Source organism: Salvelinus alpinus, chromosome 31 (assembly GCF_045679555.1).
Source record: "Salvelinus alpinus chromosome 31, SLU_Salpinus.1, whole genome shotgun sequence".
NCBI classification, from domain to species: Eukaryota; Metazoa; Chordata; class Actinopteri; order Salmoniformes; family Salmonidae; genus Salvelinus; species Salvelinus alpinus.
This window is the reverse complement of record NC_092116.1, coordinates 41,298,212-41,316,529: the sequence shown is the minus strand read 5'-3', so window position 1 is coordinate 41,316,529 and position 18,318 is coordinate 41,298,212. Positions and strand designations below refer to the sequence as shown.

The following is an 18,318-nucleotide window of genomic DNA, read 5'->3' as shown; positions in this document are numbered from 1 at the left end:
CCCTCATCCCTCTTCTCCACCATCCTCCCCTCATCCCTCTTCTCCACCATCCTCCTCTCATCCCTCTTCTCCACCATCCTCCTCTCATCCCTCTTCTCCACCATCCTCCTCTCAACCCTTTTCTCCACCATCCTCCCCTCATCCCTCTTCTCCACCATCCTCCCCTCATCCCTCTTCTCCACCATCCTCCCCTCATCCCTCTTCTCCACCATCCTCCTCTCATCCCTCTTCTCCACCATCCTCCCCTCATCCCTCTTCTCCACCATCCTCCTATCATCCCTCTTCTCCACCATCCTCCCCTCATCCCTCTTCTCCACCATCCTCCTCTCATCCCTCTTCTCCACCATCCTCCCCTCATCCCTCCCCTCATCCCTCTTCTCCACCATCCTCCCCTCATCCCTCTACTCCACCATCCTCCCCTCATCCCTCTTCTCCACCATCCTCCCCTCATCCCTCTTCTCCACCATCCTCTCCTCATCCCTCTTCTCCACCATCCTCCCCTCATCCCTCTTCTCCAGCATCCTCCTCTCATCCCTCTTCTCCACCATCCTCCTCTCATCCCTCTTCTCCACCATCCTCCTCCGATCCCTCTTCTCCACCATCCTCTTCTCATCCTTCTTCTCCACCATCCTCCTCTCATCCTCCCCTCATCCCTCTTCTCCACCATCCTCCTCTCATCCCTCTTCTCCACCATCCTCCTCTCATCCTCCCCTCATCCCTCTTCTCCACCATCCTCCCCTCATCCCTCTTCTCCACCATCCTCCTCTCATCCCTCTTCTCCACCATCCTCCTCTCATCCCTCTTCTCCACCATCCTCCTCTCAACCCTTTTCTCCACCATCCTCCCCTCATCCCTCTTCTCCACCATCCTCCCCTCATCCCTCTTCTCCACCATCCTCCCCTCATCCCTCTTCTCCACCATCCTCCTCTCATCCCTCTTCTCCACCATCCTCCCCTCATCCCTCTTCTCCACCATCCTCCCCTCATCCCTCTTCTCCACCATCCTCCCCTCATCCCTCTTCTCCACCATCCTCCCCTCATCCCTCTTCTTCACCATCCTCCTCTCATCCCTCTTCTCCACCATCCTCCCCTCATCCCTCTTCTCCACCATCCTCCTCTCATCCCTCTTCTCCACCATCCTCCTCTCATCCTTCTTCTCCACCATCCTCCTCTCATCCCTCTTCTCCACCATCCTCCCCTCAACCATCCTCCTCTCATCCCTCTTCTCCACCATCCTCCTCTCCTCCCTCTTCTCCACCATCCTCCCCTCATCCCTCTTCTCCACCATCCTCCCCTCATCCCTCTTCTCCACCATCCTCCTCTCATCCCTCTTCTCCACCATCCTCCTCCGATCCCTCTTCTCCACCATCCTCCTCTCATCCCTTTTCTCCACCATCCTCCCCTCATCCCTCTTCTCCACCATCCTCCCCTCATCCCTCTTCTCCACCATCCTCCTCTCCTCCCTCTTCTCCACCATCCTCCCCTCCTCCCTCTTCTCCACCATCCTCCCCTCATCCCTCTTCTCCACCATCCTCCCCTCATCCCTCTTCTCCACCATCCTCCTCTCATCCCTCTTCTCCACCATCCTCCTCCGATCCCTCTTCTCCACCATCCTCCTCTCATCCCTTTTCTCCACCATCCTCCCCTCATCCCTCTTCTCCACCATCCTCCTCTCATCCCTCTTCTCCACCATCCTCCTCCGATCCCTCTTCTCCACCATCCTCCTCTCATCCCTTTTCTCCACCATCCTCCCCTCATCCCTCTTCTCCACCATCCTCCTCTCATCCTCCCCTCATCCCTCTTCTCCACCATCCTCCTCTCATCCTTCTTCTCCACCATCCTCCCCTCATCCCTCTTCTCCACCATCCTCCCCTCATCCCTCTTTTCCACCATCCTCCTCTCATTCTCCCCTTATCCCTCTTCTCCACCATCCTCCTCTCATCCCTCTTCTCCACCATCCTCCCCTCATCCCTCTTCTCCACCATCCTCCCCTCATCCCTCTTCTCCACCATCCTCTTCTCCACCATCCTCCTCTCATCCTCCCCTCATCCCTCTTCTCCACCATCCTCCCCTCATCCACCATCCTCCTCTCACCCCTCTTCTCCACCATCCTCCCCTCATCCCTCTTCTCCACCATCCTCCCCTCATCCCTCTTCTCCACCATCCTCCCCTCATCCACCATCCTCCTCTCACCCCTCTTCTCCACCATCCTCCCCTCATCCCTCTTCTCCACCATCCTCCTCTCATCCCTCTTCTCCACCATCCTCCTCTCATCCCTCTTCTCCACCATCCTCCTCCGATCCCTCTTCTCCACCATCCTCTTCTCATCCCTCTTCTCCACCATCCTCCTCTTCATCCTCCCCTCATCCCTCTTCTCCACCATCCTCCTCTCATCCCTCTTCTCCACCATCCTCCTCTCATCCTCCCCTCATCCCTCTTCTCCACCATCCTCCCCTCATCCCTCTTCTCCACCATCCTCCTCTCATCCCTCTTCTCCACCATCCTCCTCTCATCCCTCTTCTCCACCATCCTCCTCTCAACCCTTTTCTCCACCATCCTCCCCTCATCCCTCTTCTCCACCATCCTCCCCTCATCCCTCTTCTCCACCATCCTCCCCTCATCCCTCTTCTCCACCATCCTCCTCTCATCCCTCTTCTCCACCATCCTCCCCTCATCCCTCTTCTCCACCATCCTCCTATCATCCCTCTTCTCCACCATCCTCCCCTCATCCCTCTTCTCCACCATCCTCCTCTCATCCCTCTTCTCCACCATCCTCCCCTCATCCCTCCCCTCATCCCTCTTCTCCACCATCCTCCCCTCATCCCTCTACTCCACCATCCTCCCCTCATCCCTCTTCTCCACCATCCTCCCCTCATCCCTCTTCTCCACCATCCTCTCCTCATCCCTCTTCTCCACCATCCTCCCCTCATCCCTCTTCTCCAGCATCCTCCTCTCATCCCTCTTCTCCACCATCCTCCTCTCATCCCTCTTCTCCACCATCCTCCTCCGATCCCTCTTCTCCACCATCCTCTTCTCATCCTTCTTCTCCACCATCCTCCTCTCATCCTCCCCTCATCCCTCTTCTCCACCATCCTCCTCTCATCCCTCTTCTCCACCATCCTCCTCTCATCCTCCCCTCATCCCTCTTCTCCACCATCCTCCCCTCATCCCTCTTCTCCACCATCCTCCTCTCATCCCTCTTCTCCACCATCCTCCTCTCATCCCTCTTCTCCACCATCCTCCTCTCAACCCTTTTCTCCACCATCCTCCCCTCATCCCTCTTCTCCACCATCCTCCCCTCATCCCTCTTCTCCACCATCCTCCCCTCATCCCTCTTCTCCACCATCCTCCTCTCATCCCTCTTCTCCACCATCCTCCCCTCATCCCTCTTCTCCACCATCCTCCCCTCATCCCTCTTCTCCACCATCCTCCCCTCATCCCTCTTCTCCACCATCCTCCCCTCATCCCTCTTCTTCACCATCCTCCTCTCATCCCTCTTCTCCACCATCCTCCCCTCATCCCTCTTCTCCACCATCCTCCTCTCATCCCTCTTCTCCACCATCCTCCTCTCATCCTTCTTCTCCACCATCCTCCTCTCATCCCTCTTCTCCACCATCCTCCCCTCAACCATCCTCCTCTCATCCCTCTTCTCCACCATCCTCCTCTCCTCCCTCTTCTCCACCATCCTCCCCTCATCCCTCTTCTCCACCATCCTCCCCTCATCCCTCTTCTCCACCATCCTCCTCTCATCCCTCTTCTCCACCATCCTCCTCCGATCCCTCTTCTCCACCATCCTCCTCTCATCCCTTTTCTCCACCATCCTCCCCTCATCCCTCTTCTCCACCATCCTCCCCTCATCCCTCTTCTCCACCATCCTCCTCTCCTCCCTCTTCTCCACCATCCTCCCCTCATCCCTCTTCTCCACCATCCTCCTCTCATCCCTCTTCTCCACCATCCTCCTCTCATCCCTCTTCTCCACCATCCTCCTCCGATCCCTCTTCTCCACCATCCTCCTCTCATCCCTTTTCTCCACCATCCTCCCCTCATCCCTCTTCTCCACCATCCTCCTCTCATCCTTCTTCTCCACCATCCTCCTCTCATCCCTCTTCTCCACCATCCTCCTCCGATCCCTCTTCTCCACCATCCTCCTCTCATCCCTTTTCTCCACCATCCTCCCCTCATCCCTCTTCTCCACCATCCTCCCCTCATCCCTCTTCTCCACCATCCTCCCCTCATCCCTCTTCTCCACCATCCTCCTCTCCTCCCTCTTCTCCACCATCCTCCCCTCATCCCTCTTCTCCACCATCCTCCTCTCATCCCTCTTCTCCACCATCCTCCTCTCCTCCCTCTTCTCCACCATCCTCCCCTCATCCCTCTTCTCCACCATCCTCCCCTCATCCCTCTTCTCCACCATGCTCCCCTCATCCCTCTTCTCCACCATCCTCCCCTCATCCCTCTTCTCCACCATCCTCCCCTCATCCCTCTTCTCCACCATCCTCCCCTCATCCCTCTTCTCCACCATCCTCCCCTCATCCCTCTTCTCCACCATCCTCCTCTCATCCCTCTTCTCCACCATCCTCCTCTCCTCCCTCTTCTCCACCATCCTCTCCTCCCTCTTCTCCACCATCCTCCCCTCATCCCTCTTCTCCACCATCCTCCTCTCCTCCCTCTTCTCCACCATCCTCCTCTCATCCCTCTTCTCCACCATCCTCCCCTCATCCCTCTTCTCCACCATCCTCCCCTCATCCCTCTTCTCCACCATCCTCCTCTCATCCCTCTTCTCCACCATCCTATCCTCCTCCCGTCTGTCTGTCTGTCTGTCTGTCTGTCTGTCTGTCTGTCTGTCTGTCTGTCTGTCTGTCTAGCCCAGAGAAGAGCGGAGGTATCAGAGATGAAATAACAGATGTCACTGTTGAGGATAAAACGCAGAGACAAAGACGGTGTTGATCAGCTTGACTCTGTCAATCTTTATTGCCACATCGTTGCATCATCACATTCAGCCTCAACAACCATCAAAGCAGGAAATAAAACACAGAAATGAAAAGAACGACGAAAGAAAGACCAGCTAGAGGGGGCGTGGTCTCAGTCCACAGAACCACCAGAGGAGTTCTAGAACCTCACGGAACCCTGAGAGTTCTACTGATGGTTCTGTCTGGTTACCATGGCAGTGACTCCCCCCTCCTCCTCCAGACCCAAAGTATCACACAAACAGGATATTCAAATTAAAAACACTTTCAGCTTTAAATCAAGAACGCCTCCCAAACACAAGCGGTTAGTATGAGCACAACACACAGATGTTCCTAGCAGCTTCGGGTTCAACGGGGGGGTGACGGGGTGGTGACGGGGTGGTGACGGGGTGGTGACGGGGTGGTGACGGGGGGTGGGTGGTGACGGGGTGGTGACGGGGGGTGGGTGGTGACGGGGTGGTGACGGGGTGGTGACGGGGTGGTGACGGGGTGGTGACGGGGGGTGGGTGGTGACGGGGTGGTGACGGGGGGTGGGTGGTGACGGGGTGGTGACGGGGGGTGGGTGGTGACGGGGTGGTGACGGGGGGTGGGTGGTGACGGGGTGGTGACGGGGGGTGGGTGGTGACGGGGTGGTGACGGGGGGTGGGTGGTGACGGGGTGGTGACGGGGGGTGGGTGGTGACGGGTGGTGACGGGGGGTAGTGGTGACGGGGGGTGGGTGGTGACGGGGTGGTGACGGGGGGTGGGTGGTGACGGGGTGGTGACGGGGGGTGGGTGGTGACGGGGGGTGACGGGGGGTAGTGGTGACGGGGGGTGACGGGGGGTGGGTGGTGACGGGGGGTGGGTGGTGACGGGGGGTGGGTGGTGACGGGGGGTGACGGGGGGTGACGGGGGGTAGTGGTGACGGGGTGGGTGGTGACGGGGTGGTGGTGATGGTGTGGGTGGTGACGGTGTGTATCAGCAGAGCAGTAGATTATTATTGATGAGATCACAAGGCAGATTACATGTAGACGAAGCCAATCTAATATTAAACTGGAGAAGGCTTATGGTTAGGGGCGGGGTTAAGGTTAGGTTAGGGGCGGGGTTATGGTTAGGGGCGGGGTTAGGGTTAGGGGCGGGGTTAGGTTAGGGGCGGGGTTAAGGTTAGGGGCGGGGTTAGACACAGCAAATAAAAGAAAAACAAGGAAAAGACGACTTCCAGAAAGCCCAGAGAAAATGCTCAGATTGTCCTGTGATTGGTCAGAGAGCAGAGAGGGCGTGGGGGTTCCAAGACACTCCCATTCCTGTCTGCGTCTCAGTGCCGGCCAATCAGAACCACTTCCTGTGTTTTTTGTCATCGTCATGGTGACTCCATAGCCATGCGTGAAGCCGAACGGAGCTTTCCCATTGGTTTATATCAAAGGTCAAATGGTTAAAGTGTGGAAAAGTTCCACTAGTCATCTCCCAGAAGCTCCTGATCCCTGCAGAGGGTGTCAGGGGTCATTCCTCCTAACTTCGTCTCTTTCTACTTGGTTATAGTTCCTACTTTACACTATCCCATTCTCCATCTCTCCTCTCTCTCTCTATCCCGCTCTCCTCTCCTCCGGCCATCCTCCATCTCTATCCCGCTCTCCTCTCCTCCGGCCATCCTCCATCTTTCCTCTTCTCAATCTTCTCCAGTCTACTCCTTCCATCCTCCATCTCTATCCCGCTCTCCTCTCCTCCATCTTCTCCAGTCTACTCCTTCCATCCTCCATCTCTCCGCTTTCCTCTTCTCAATCTTCTCCAGTCTACTCCTTCAATCCTCCATCCTTCTCCAGATTGTGCCTTTGAAGGCTGTCTGTAATTCAATGGCCATTTCAGTTCATCCTCTGATTCTTAGCCTTATAAAGTCCTAGTCGGCAGTAACAATAGTAACACAGAATATTATAAAAACTCAATATAATCCCCAAAGGTATTCCGTGTGTGTGCCACATATTCCCAACGAGGCCAGATCCTGATATCCCAGAATATATTCCCAACCAGATTCCCAAAGTCAATATGGAGGTAGAATCTCCAAGACAAGGCAGCCTATTTCTATAGCAACACTATGAATCCAACTACGTCCTATGTAGTGTATATTACCTGACCTGGTCTCTCTGTACAGCTGAGCTGAGGCAGGGTGCTGTGGTTCCTCCCAGCCACCAGGGGGCTCCACCACAGCCTTCTTTCCTGCTGCTCTGCTCTCTTTGGGTTCAATGCAGCTATGATACATTATAACAACAAGGCTAACAAATGGTGGCTAAGGCTAACCCAGGCTAACACAGGCTAATACAAAAGCCTTAGGCTAACACATGAGCCCGGCTTGCGTAAGGCTAACCCATGCTAACCTGACTAGCACAGTCTAACAAATGCTAACCTGTTTAGCGCAGTTTAGCATGTTAAACCATTACGATGATAGCATGGCTAACTCAGGCTAACACAGGCTAGCATGCTAAACCATCATGGCGTCTGGTAAGGCACCCGGCAGAAAACCCCCCAGAAACGTCCGTCTGTGATAGAAGTTCTCTTCATACATACATCTAATCTAACTCTTCATACAGAAAATAAATCGAACTACCATAGAAACCTCTTCTGGTGCACAGTGCAGGCAGCAGAACCTAATCAGTTGGATGGGCCTTTGATAGGCGGGCACGGTTTTACACGGGAATCGGGACCGGGTTTTACACGGGAATCGGGACCGGGTTTTACACGGGAATCGGGACCGGGTTTTACACGGGACCGCACAATGCATCATTTTTTTAATGAATGTTATAGAAAGACCACATGCGTTTCAAGTTTGGCCGAAGATTACAATTGATTTGCGTATGTTTAATTTTTTGTTGTTGTTGGAACAGTTACATTTTAATAATAACATTTTAATTTCTCAAAATCATTGTCACATGGTTAATCATATAAATCTGAATTAAAATGATACAAATCTAAAAGTTAAAATGAAACCAATGCGAGAGCCTCTGCCATATGGACACATTGATACACTGTGATTCATTGTCTGCTAAAGAAATGAGAGCCTATAACTCAGAGATAGCCGATAGGCCAATGCAGCAGTAGGCCTATAACTCAGAGATAGCCGATAGGCCAATGCAGCAGTAGGCCTATAACTCAGAGATAGTATATAGGCCAATGTAGCAGTAGGCCTATAACTCAGAGATAGTATATAGGCCAATGTAGCAGTAGGCCTATAACTCAGAGATAGTATATAGGCCAATGCAGCAGTAGGCCTATAACTCAGAGATAGTATATAGGCCAATGTAGCAGTAGGCCTATAACTCAGAGATAGTATATAGACCAATGCAGCAGTAGGCCTATAACTCAGAGATAGCCTATAGGCCAATATAGCAGTAGGCCTATAACTCAGAGATAGCCGATAGGCCAATATAGCAGTAGGTCTATAACTCAGAGATAGCCTATAGGCCAATATAGCAGTAGGCCTATAACTCAGAGATAGCCGATAGGCCAATATAGCAGTAGGCCTATAACTCAGAGATAGCCGATAGGCCAATATAGCAGTAGGCCTATAACTCAGAGATAGCCTATAGGCCAATGTAGCAGTAGGCCTATAACTCAGAGATAACCTATAGGCCAATGTAGCAGTAGGCCTATAACTCAGAGATAGCCTATAGGCCAATATAGCAGTAGGCCTATAACTCAGAGATAGCCTATAGGCCAATGTAGCAGTAGGCCTATAACTCAGAGATAGCCTATAGGCCAATGTAGCAGTAGGCCTATAACTCAGAGATAACCTATAGGCCAATGTAGCAGTAGGCCTATAACTCAGAGATAGCCTATAGGCCAATATAGCAGTAGGCCTATAACTCAGAGATAGCCTATAGGCCAATGTAGCAGTAGGCCTATAACTCAGAGATAGTATATAGGCCAATGTAGCAGTAGGCCTATAACTCAGAGATAGCCTATAGGCCAATGTAGCAGTAGGCCTATAACTCAGAGATAGCCTATAGGCCAATGTAGCAGTAGGCCTATAACTCAGAGATAGCCTATAGGCCAATATAGCAGTAGGCCTATAACTCAGAGATAGCCTATAGGCCAATATAGCAGTAGGTCTAAAACGTCCATCATCTACTCAGTAAAATACATATTCCTAAAGCCAACAAATAAAAACAGTCAAAAATATCCCAATAAAAATATTTATTCTTTCATTTTCAATCGCATTCATCTCTCTACTCTGCTGTCTGCCTCCCTTTCCATTGTTATTGACTTGATCATCACCTGAGTCCAACCCAAAGGCTAGCGAACCTGCAACCTTGTATCAACTAGCCTATTCCGGGCCCTCAGAGTTTCCCGCACCAGTGAGCTTCGGGACAGAAAGCAGTTTTTTCTGCCATTTCCACTGGATATATGGGATCATCAGATCATGATATTTAGCTTTTTCACACCGAGGCTTGTTGATTATCATTGGCCAGGAGTGTTTTTTTTTCAAATACCGTGAGGAACTATTATCATTCGCAATGGATGTATAAAAAAAATGTCAGACTTCATGAACTTCCTGTGTGAGGTGAGGAAAAAATGACTGAGAGGCTCAGCTGATAACAGGTGGTGGTGACGGGGTGGGTGATCAGTGGTGGACGTGGTGGCAATCAGACATCCCAAATCAGCTTTTCTACATATACACTCAGCAGGCCAGGTAGGCCTACTTCTATGCATGCTCAGGTGCACACACTCCCTCAACATTATCAGGGCAGAGAAACCAGACACATGCTCTCCCTCAACGTTATCAGGGCAGAGAAACCAGACACATGCTCTCCCTCAACACTATCAGGGAAGAGAAACCAGACACATGCTCTCCCTCAACACTATCAGGGCAGAGAAACCAGACACATGCTCTCCCTCCATGTTATCAGGGCAGAGAAACCAGACACGTGCTCATTGCTCACATATAGCGCTCCAAACAAAAGACAATGGAAAAAATGGACAACAGGAGTAATTATATAATTTTGCCAAAACATAAATTTACTTTAAGGGAAGACAGCATCCTAACAGTGCACAGTGCACCCGCCAACTTTCCAATTCCCAAGAGGCTGAAACTAGAGCTCTGTATATAATGACTAGATGCTCATGTCTCCGCCCTAACAACGGGAGTCGTCCTAATGGCAGGAAGGCAGGTGACATGCTTAGGTCTGCATATTATGCCCATAGAAACGCATTGGGCTTATTCTGGAGAGTCTTCCTCTCTGCTGTAACTATCTCACTGGGGAAAGCATCCAATCAGCACCCCTCTATGTTACTATATGTCTCTGATGCCGTCTGGCCAGAAATAGTATCACAGAGGACACAGAGGGGACAGAGGAGACAGACAGAGGGGACAGAAGACACAACGGAGACAGAGGAGAAAGACAGAGGGGACAGGAGACAGACAGAGGGGACAGGAGACACAACGGAGACAGAGGAAAAAGACAGAGGGGACAGAGGAGACAGAAGACACAACGGAGACAGAGGGGACAGGAGACAAACAGAGGGGACAGACAGAGGGGACAGAGGAGAAAGACAGAGGGGACAGGAGACAAACAGAGGGGACAGAGGAGACAGAGGAGACAGACAGAGGGGACAGAGGAGACAGACAGAGGGGACAGAGGGGACAGAGGAGACAGAGGGGACAGACAGAGGGGACAGAGGGGACAGACAGAGGGGACAGAGGAGACAGAGGGGACAGACAGAGGAGACAGACAGAGGAGACAGAGGAGACAGACAGAGGGGACAGAGGGGTGCTGTTTCTGTCACTCGGATGCTTTATCTGAGATTGATGGGTCTTTGTGTTGGCGCGCGTCTCGGTCAAATAAATGATCGATATTTAATTTGTACGGGAAGAGGAGGTACGGTAGTGTGGGCCGCCTGAGGCACCGGCCATAATGCTCTGCTGGTGCCTGAGAACGAATCAACAACTAGAACAGAACCATCATAAAGACCCTTAGAACTACGATCTAAAAAGACCTGTTGTATATGAGAACGCTAAACACTACAGCAGGAACACACACACACTGGCGTTATCTAGTGTTGTGTGTGAGTGACACAGAGTGTGCAAAGCGTTGACACACACACACACACACACACTCTGTTCCGTATTCAATTACACAATGACAGAGACAGAAGCATGCAGACACACACACACGCCTCAGTCCATATAGCTACATTATACACCGTGTCATGTAGTGTAGTAGCATCAGTTATAACAGCAGTACGTAGTGTTATGACAGGTCATAGCCTGTCAGCTGGATATGCAGTGTCCTTACAGGAAGGTTGTCTGTGTGTGGGGTCAGGGGTGAGAGGTCACACAGGGGTCTCCTTGCTCTTCAGATCGGGGGCACTAAACTGCCTCTTCATGCGAGGGGGGGTGCTGTACCCCTCCTGGAACCACCCTACACCACCTCCTCTTGGCCCGTGGCCCCCCCACCGTGGCCCCTCCACCGTGGCCCCTCCAACGTGGCCCCCTGGTGGAGGGTTGTGGCTGCGTGGCAGGCTGCTGCTGTGGTAGAGGTGTTGGTGAGGAGGGATGTAGTAGGGGTGATGGTACCCTCCTCTGTCTCCCCCTCCTCCTCCCCCTTGCTGAAACCTCCCTCCTTCTCCTCTCTGATCCCTCTCTCTTCCTCTTCCCTCCATCCCTCCTCCTCGATAACGCGGTCGCCCCTGGTGACCGCCTCCGTTGTTGTTGGGGTTGCCGTGGTAGTTGTTTCCCTGGTGATTGTTGTTGTTGTTGCCCTGCGGGGAGCTGTCCAGGGAGTTCCGCCTATATCGCCACGGAGGCGGACCCTGCTGTTGCCCGGGAACTGGGAAGTGTGGGTTCCCGTGGTTACTGTTGCTACGGTGCTGTTGTGGTTGTTGCCAGGTGCGGTGTGGGGAGGGGGTGTGGCCTCTAGGGACCATCTGGAAGGGGAGTGGGAGGAGAGCAGCAGGAGGAGGAGAGGGAGTTGCTTTACCACCTCCTCCCTCTGCCCGCTCTTCCCACTCCCCATCTATCCCCCCCTCCCCCAGCATCATCAGGGCAGTGGCAGGGCTCCATGAGAGACGGTGGTGGGGGTTGCTCTTGAAGGGGAACTTCAGTTTACAGTCCTGTGGGGGGATGAAGCGGCCGGTCCCGGGGAGGTGGACCACAGGGGGGGGGTGCACTGGGACCAGAGGGGTGTTGGGGGTTGGGGAGTTCTGGGTGTTCTGGAGGAGGAGAAAGATAGAATGGTTTATATTCTGCGCCACAGGGACTATACTACAGGGCCCCCTGGTGGAGCTGCGTCACAGGGACTATACTACAGGGCCCCCTGGTGGAGCTCCGTCACATGGACTATACTACAGGGCCCCCTGGTGGAGCTGCGTCACAGGGACTATACTACAGAGGGTGTAGTGTATTCTAACCTGTCTGAGTCTTTTAGTAATATTCTGTTGTTGAAGGTTCTGTATTCGGGTCTGTTCCTGTTTCAGCCACCTCATCCTCCCTCGTCTAAAGGCTGGGTCGTCTGTCATCAGCTTAACTACTCTCTTCTCATTGGGTGGATTGGGCTGTCCGTCATCATCGGCCCCGTCACCATCACATTGGGAACCGCCCCCTTCCTCGTCGTCATTTTCCATGTCCTCCTCCTGAGAAGAGATGAGAGAGAAACAGAGGAGAGACGGGGGTGAGAGAGAGGTATATATAGTGTGTGTGTGTGTGTGTGTGTGTGTGTGTGTGTGTGTGTGTGTGTATATACAGTGCCTTCCAAAAGTATTCAGACCCCTTGACTTTTTCCACTTTGTTACGTTACAACCTTATTCTAAAATGCATTAAACATTTTTCCTCATCACACAATACCTCATAATGACAAACCAAAATGTTTGCAAATTTATGAAAACATCAATACCTATTTTACATAAGTATTCAGACCCTTTGCTATGAGACTCTAAATTGAGCTCAGGTGCATCCTGTTTCCATTGATCATCCTTGAGATGTTTCTACAACTTGATTGGAGTCCACCTGTGGTAAATTCAATTGATTTGATATGATTTGGAAAGGCACACACCTGTCTATACAAGATCCCACAGTTGAGCGTGCACGTCAGGGCAAAAACCAAGCCATGAGGACGAAGGAATTGTCCGTAGATTGTGTCGAGGCACAGATCTGGGGAAGGGTACCAAAAAATGTCTGCAGCATTGGTACAGTGGCCTGACGGAAGCCACTCCTCAGTAAAAGGCACATGACAGCCTGCTTGGAGTTTGCCAAAAGGCACCTAAAGACTCTCAGACCATGAGAAACAAGATTCTCTGGTCTGATGAAACCAAGATTGAACTCTTTGGCCTGAATGCCAAGCGTCACGTCTGGAGGAAACCTGGCACCATCCCTACGGTGAAGCATGGTGGTGGCAGCATCATGCTGTGGGAATGTTTTTCAGTGTCAGGGACTGGGAGACTAGTCAGGATCAAGAGAAAGATGAACGGAGCAATGTACAAAGAGATCCTTGATAAAAACCTGTTCCAGAGCGCTCAGGACTTCAGATTGGGGCGAAGGTTCACCTTCCAACAGGACAACGACCCTAAGCACACAGCCAAGAAAACACAGGAGTGGCTTCGGGACAAGTCTCTGAATGTCCTTGAGTTGCCCATCCAGAGCCCGGACTTGAACCCAATCGAACATCTGGAGAGACCTGAAAATAGCTGTGCAGCGAAGCTCCCCATCCAACCTGACAGAGCTTGAGAGGATCTGCAAAGAAGAATGGGAGAAACTCCCCAAATACAGGTGTGCCAAGTTTGTAGCATCATACCCAAGAAGACTGAAGGCTGTAATCGCTGCCCAAGGTGCAACAAAGTACTGAGTAAAAGGTCTGAATACTTATGTAAATGTGATATCATTATTACTTTTTTTTTTACATTTGCAAAAATGTCTAAAAACCTGTTTTTGCTCACCTATAAAGAAAATGAGAATTAAAAACAGGTTCCTGGTACGACCGTGATCTGGCAGAGATACTCCACCTCAAGAATTCCATTTGGTGAAAGGCTCGGCACACGCAAAGTCAGGCTGACTGGCTCTCGTTCAGGCAAATGAGAAGTAAGTGCACTCAGCCTATCCGGAAGGCCAAAGTTAGTTACTATAAGCAGCAGTTCTCTCTCTGTGGGTCAAACCCCAAGAAGTTCTGGAAAACGGACCTGGAGAATAAACCCTCATCCTCACAGCTGCCCATGTACCTTAATGTTGATGATGTGGTTGTTACTGACAAGCACATAGCTGATCTCTTTAATCACCACTTCATTAAGTCAGGATTCCTATTTGACTCCGCCATGCCTCCTTGCCCGTCCAACATTTCCTCATCTCCCACCCCTTCTAATGCGACTATCCCCCATGCTTCTCCATCTTTTTCCCCTGCCCCACTACAAAGTTTCTCCCTGCAGGCAATCACTGAGTCCGAGGTGCTAAAGGAGCTCCTTAAACTTGACCCCCCAAAAAACATTTTTGCTACCCCTTTCATTACCAAGCCTGTCTCTGCTCTCTGGGGAGGTTCCCATTGCTTGGAAGGCAGCCACAGTTCATCCTTTATTTAAAAGGGGGAGATCAAGCTGATCCTAACTGTTGTAGGCCTATTTCTATTTTGCCGTGTTTATTGACAAGTTTTTCCCAACACTTTTGATAATCAACTGACTGTCTGTCTTGATGTCTATAGTATTCTCTCTGGTATGCAATCTGTTTTCTGCTCAGGTTATGCATGTGTCACTGCAACCTTAAAGATCCTCAATGATGTCACCATTGACCTTGTGCTGCTATTTTTATTGACTTGGCCAAAGCTTTTGATACAGTAGACCATTCCGTTCTTGTGGGCTGGCTAAGGAGTATTGATGTCTCTGAGGGGTCTTTGGCCTGGTTTGCTAACTACCTCTCTCAAAGAGTGCAGTGTATACAGTCAGAAAATCTGCTCTCTCAGCCTGTCACCAAGGGAGTACCCCAAGGCTCGATCCTAGCCCCCATGCTCTTCTCAATTTACATCAACAACATAGCTCAGGCAGTAGGAAGTTCTCGCATCCAATTATATGCAGATGATCCAGTCTTATACTCAGCTGGCCCCTCCCCGGATTTTGTATTAAATGCTCTACAACAAAGCTTGCTTAGTGTCCAACAAGCTCTCTCTACCCTTAACCTTGTTCTGATCACCTCCAAAACAAAGGTAATGTGGTTTGGTAAGAAGAATGCCCCTCTCCCCACAGGTGTGATCACTACCTCTGAGGGTTTAGAGCTTGAGGTAGTCACCTCATACAAGTACTTGGGAGTATGGCTAGACGGTCCTTCTCTTAGCACATATCAAAGCTGCAGGCTAAAGTTAAATCTAGACTTGGTTTCCTCTATCGTAATCGTTCTTCTTTCACCCCAGCTGCCAAACTAACCCTGATTCAGATGACCATCCTACCCATGCTAGATTACGGAGACATAATTTATAGATCGGCTCTCGAGCGGCTAGATGTTCTTTACCATTCGGCGATCAGATGTGCCACCAATGCTCCTTATAGGACACATCACTGCACTCTACACTCCTCTGTAAACTGGTCATTTCTGTAGACCTGTGGTTGATGCTTATTTATAAAACCCTCTTAGGCCTCACTTCCCCTATCTGAGATATCTACTGCAGCCCTCATCCTCCACATACAACACCCGTTCTGCCAGTCACATTCTGTTAAAGGTCCCCAAAGCACACACATCCCTGGGTCGCTCCTCTTTTCAGTTCGCTGCAGCTAGCGACTGGAACGAGCTGCAACAAACACTCAAACTGAACAGTTTTATCTCAATCTCTTCATTCAAAGACTCAGTCATGGGACACTCTTACTGACAGTTGTGGCTGCTTTGTGTGATGTATTGTTGTCTCTACCTTCTTGCCCTTTGTGCTGTTGTCTGTGCCCAATAATGTTTGTACCATGTTGTGTTGCTACCATGCTGTGTTGTCATGTGTTGTTGTCTTAGGTCTCTCTTTATGCAGTGTTGTGGTGTCTCTCTTGTCGTGATGTGTTTTGTCCAATATTTATATTTATATTTTAATCCCAACCCCGTCCCCACAGGAGGCCTTTTGGTTAATAAGAATGTGTTCTTAACTGATTAAATAAAAAAAATGTAAAGGTGTGGTGTCCAGTGTGTTGGTGTGGTGTCCAGTGTGTTGGTGTGGTGTCCAGTGTGGTGGTGTGGTGTCCAGTGTGGTGTGTGGTGTGGTGGTGTGGTGTCCGGTGTGGTGTCCAGTGTGGTGGTGTGGTGTCCGGTGTGTTGGTGTGGTGTCCAGTGTGGTGGTGTGGTGTCCGGTGTGTTGGTGTGGTGTCCAGTGTGGTGTCCAGTGTGTCGGTGTGGTGTCCAGTGTGTCGGTGTGGTGTCCAGTGTGGTGTCCAGTGTGTCGGTGTGGTGTCCAGTGTGTTGGTGTGGTGTCCAGTGTGGTGTCCAGTGTGTTGGTGTGGTGTCCAGTGTGTTGGTGTGGTGTCCAGTGTGTTGGTGTGGTGTCCAGTGTGTTGGTGTGGTGTCCAGTGTGTTGGTGTGGTGTCCAGTGTGTTGGTGTGGTGTCCAGTGTGGTGTCCAGTGTGTTGGTGTGGTGTCCAGTGTGTTGGTGTGGTGTCCAGTGTGTTGGTGTGGTGTCCAGTGTGTTGGTGTGGTGTCCAGTGTGTTGGTGTGGTGTCCAGTGTGTTGGTGTGGTGTCCAGTGTGGTGGTGTGGTGTCCAGTGTGGTGGTGTGGTGTCCAGTGTGTTGGTGTGGTGTCCAGTGTGGTGGTGTGGTGTCCAGTGTGTTGGTGTGGTGTCCAGTGTGGTGTCCAGTGTGTTGGTGTGGTGTCCAGTGTGTTGGTGTGGTGTCCAGTGTGTTGGTGTGGTGTCCAGTGTGTTGGTGTGGTGTCCAGTGTGTTGGTGTGGTGTCCAGTGTGTTGGTGTGGTGTCCAGTGTGTTGGTGTGGTGTCCAGTGTGGTGGTGTGGTGTCCAGTGTGGTGGTGTGGTGTCCAGTGTGTTGGTGTGGTGTCCAGTGTGGTGGTGTGGTGTCCAGTGTGGTGGTGTGGTGTCCAGTGTGTTGGTGTGGTGTCCAGTGTGGTGGTGTGGTGTCCAGTGTGTTGGTGTGGTGTCCAGTGTGGTGGTGTGGTGTCCAGTGTGTTGGTGTGGTGTCCAGTGTGTTGGTGTGGTGTCCAGTGTGTTGGTGTGGTGTCCAGTGTGTTGGTGTCCAGTGTGTTGGTGTGGTGTCCAGTGTGTTGGTGTGGTGTCCAGTGTGTTGGTGTGGTGTCCAGTGTGTTGGTGTCCAGTGTGTTGGTGTGGTGTCCGGTGTGTTGGTGTGGTGTCCAGTGTGTTGGTGTGGTGTCCAGTGTGTTGGTGTCCAGTGTGTTGGTGTGGTGTCCAGTGTGTTGGTGTGGTGTCCAGTGTGTTGGTGTGGTGTCCAGTGTGGTGTCCAGTGTGTTGGTGTGGTGTCCAGTGTGGTGTCCAGTGTGTTGGTGTGGTGTCCAGTGTGGTGTCCAGTGTGGTGGTGTGGTGTCCAGTGTGTTGGTGTGGTGTCCAGTGTGGTGGTGTGGTGTCCAGTGTGGTGGTGTGGTGTCCAGTGTGTTGGTGTGGTGTCCAGTGTGGTGGTGTGGTGTCCAGTGTGTTGGTGTGGTGTCCAGTGTGGTGTCCGGTGTGTTGGTGTGGTGTCCGGTGTGTTGGTGTGGTGTCCGGTGTGTTGGTGTGGTGTCCGGTGTGTTGGTGTGGTGTCCGGTGTGTTGGTGTGGTGTCCGGTGTGTTGGTGTGGTGTCCGGTGTGTTGGTGTGGTGTCCGGTGTGTTGGTGTGGTGTCCGGTGTGTTGGTGTGGTGTCCGGTGTGTTGGTGTGGTGTCCAGTGTGTTGGTGTGGTGTCCGGTGTGTTGGTGTGGTGTCCGGTGTGTTGGTGTGGTGTCCGGTGTGTTGGTGTGGTGTCCAGTGTGGTGTCCAGTGTGTTGGTGTGGTGTCCAGTGTGGTGGTGTGGTGTCCAGTGTGTTGGTGTGGTGTCCAGTGTGTTGGTGTGGTGTCCAGTGTGGTGTCCGGTGTGTTGGTGTGGTGTCCAGTGTGGTGTCCGGTGTGTTGGTGTGGTGTCCGGTGTGTTGGTGTGGTGTCCGGTGTGTTGGTGTGGTGTCCAGTGTGTTGGTGTGGTGTCCGGTGTGTTGGTGTGGTGTCCAGTGTGTTGGTGTGTGTCCAGTGTGTTGGTGTGGTGTCCAGTGTGGTGTCCGGTGTGTTGGTGTGTTGGTGTGGTGTCCGGTGTGTTGGTGTGGTGTCCGGTGTGTTGGTGTGGTGTCCGGTGTGTTGGTGTGGTGTCCGGTGTGTTGGTGTGGTGTCCAGTGTGGTGTCCAGTGTGTTGGTGTGGTGTCCAGTGTGATGTCCAGTGTGTTGGTGTGGTGTCCGGTGTGTTGGTGTGGTG

The 18,318-nt window shown here is 52.0% G+C and overlaps 1 protein-coding gene across 1 annotated transcript in view; it reads right to left on the bottom strand.

Moving 5' to 3' along the window:
- Positions 1-6,707: 6,707 nt before the first annotated feature.
- The window catches only part of LOC139561923 (kinesin-like protein KIF1C), a 79,432-nt gene continuing 67,821 nt past the window's right edge, over positions 6,708-18,318 (bottom strand). Inside the window, exons 24-25 of the mRNA XM_071379357.1 lie at positions 12,343-12,564; positions 6,708-12,144 (exon numbers count right to left, since the gene is read on the bottom strand). Coding sequence (XP_071235458.1) covers positions 11,266-12,144; positions 12,343-12,564 — 1,101 coding nt within the window. The 3' untranslated portion in view covers positions 6,708-11,265. The remainder of the gene's footprint in view (positions 12,145-12,342; positions 12,565-18,318) is intronic.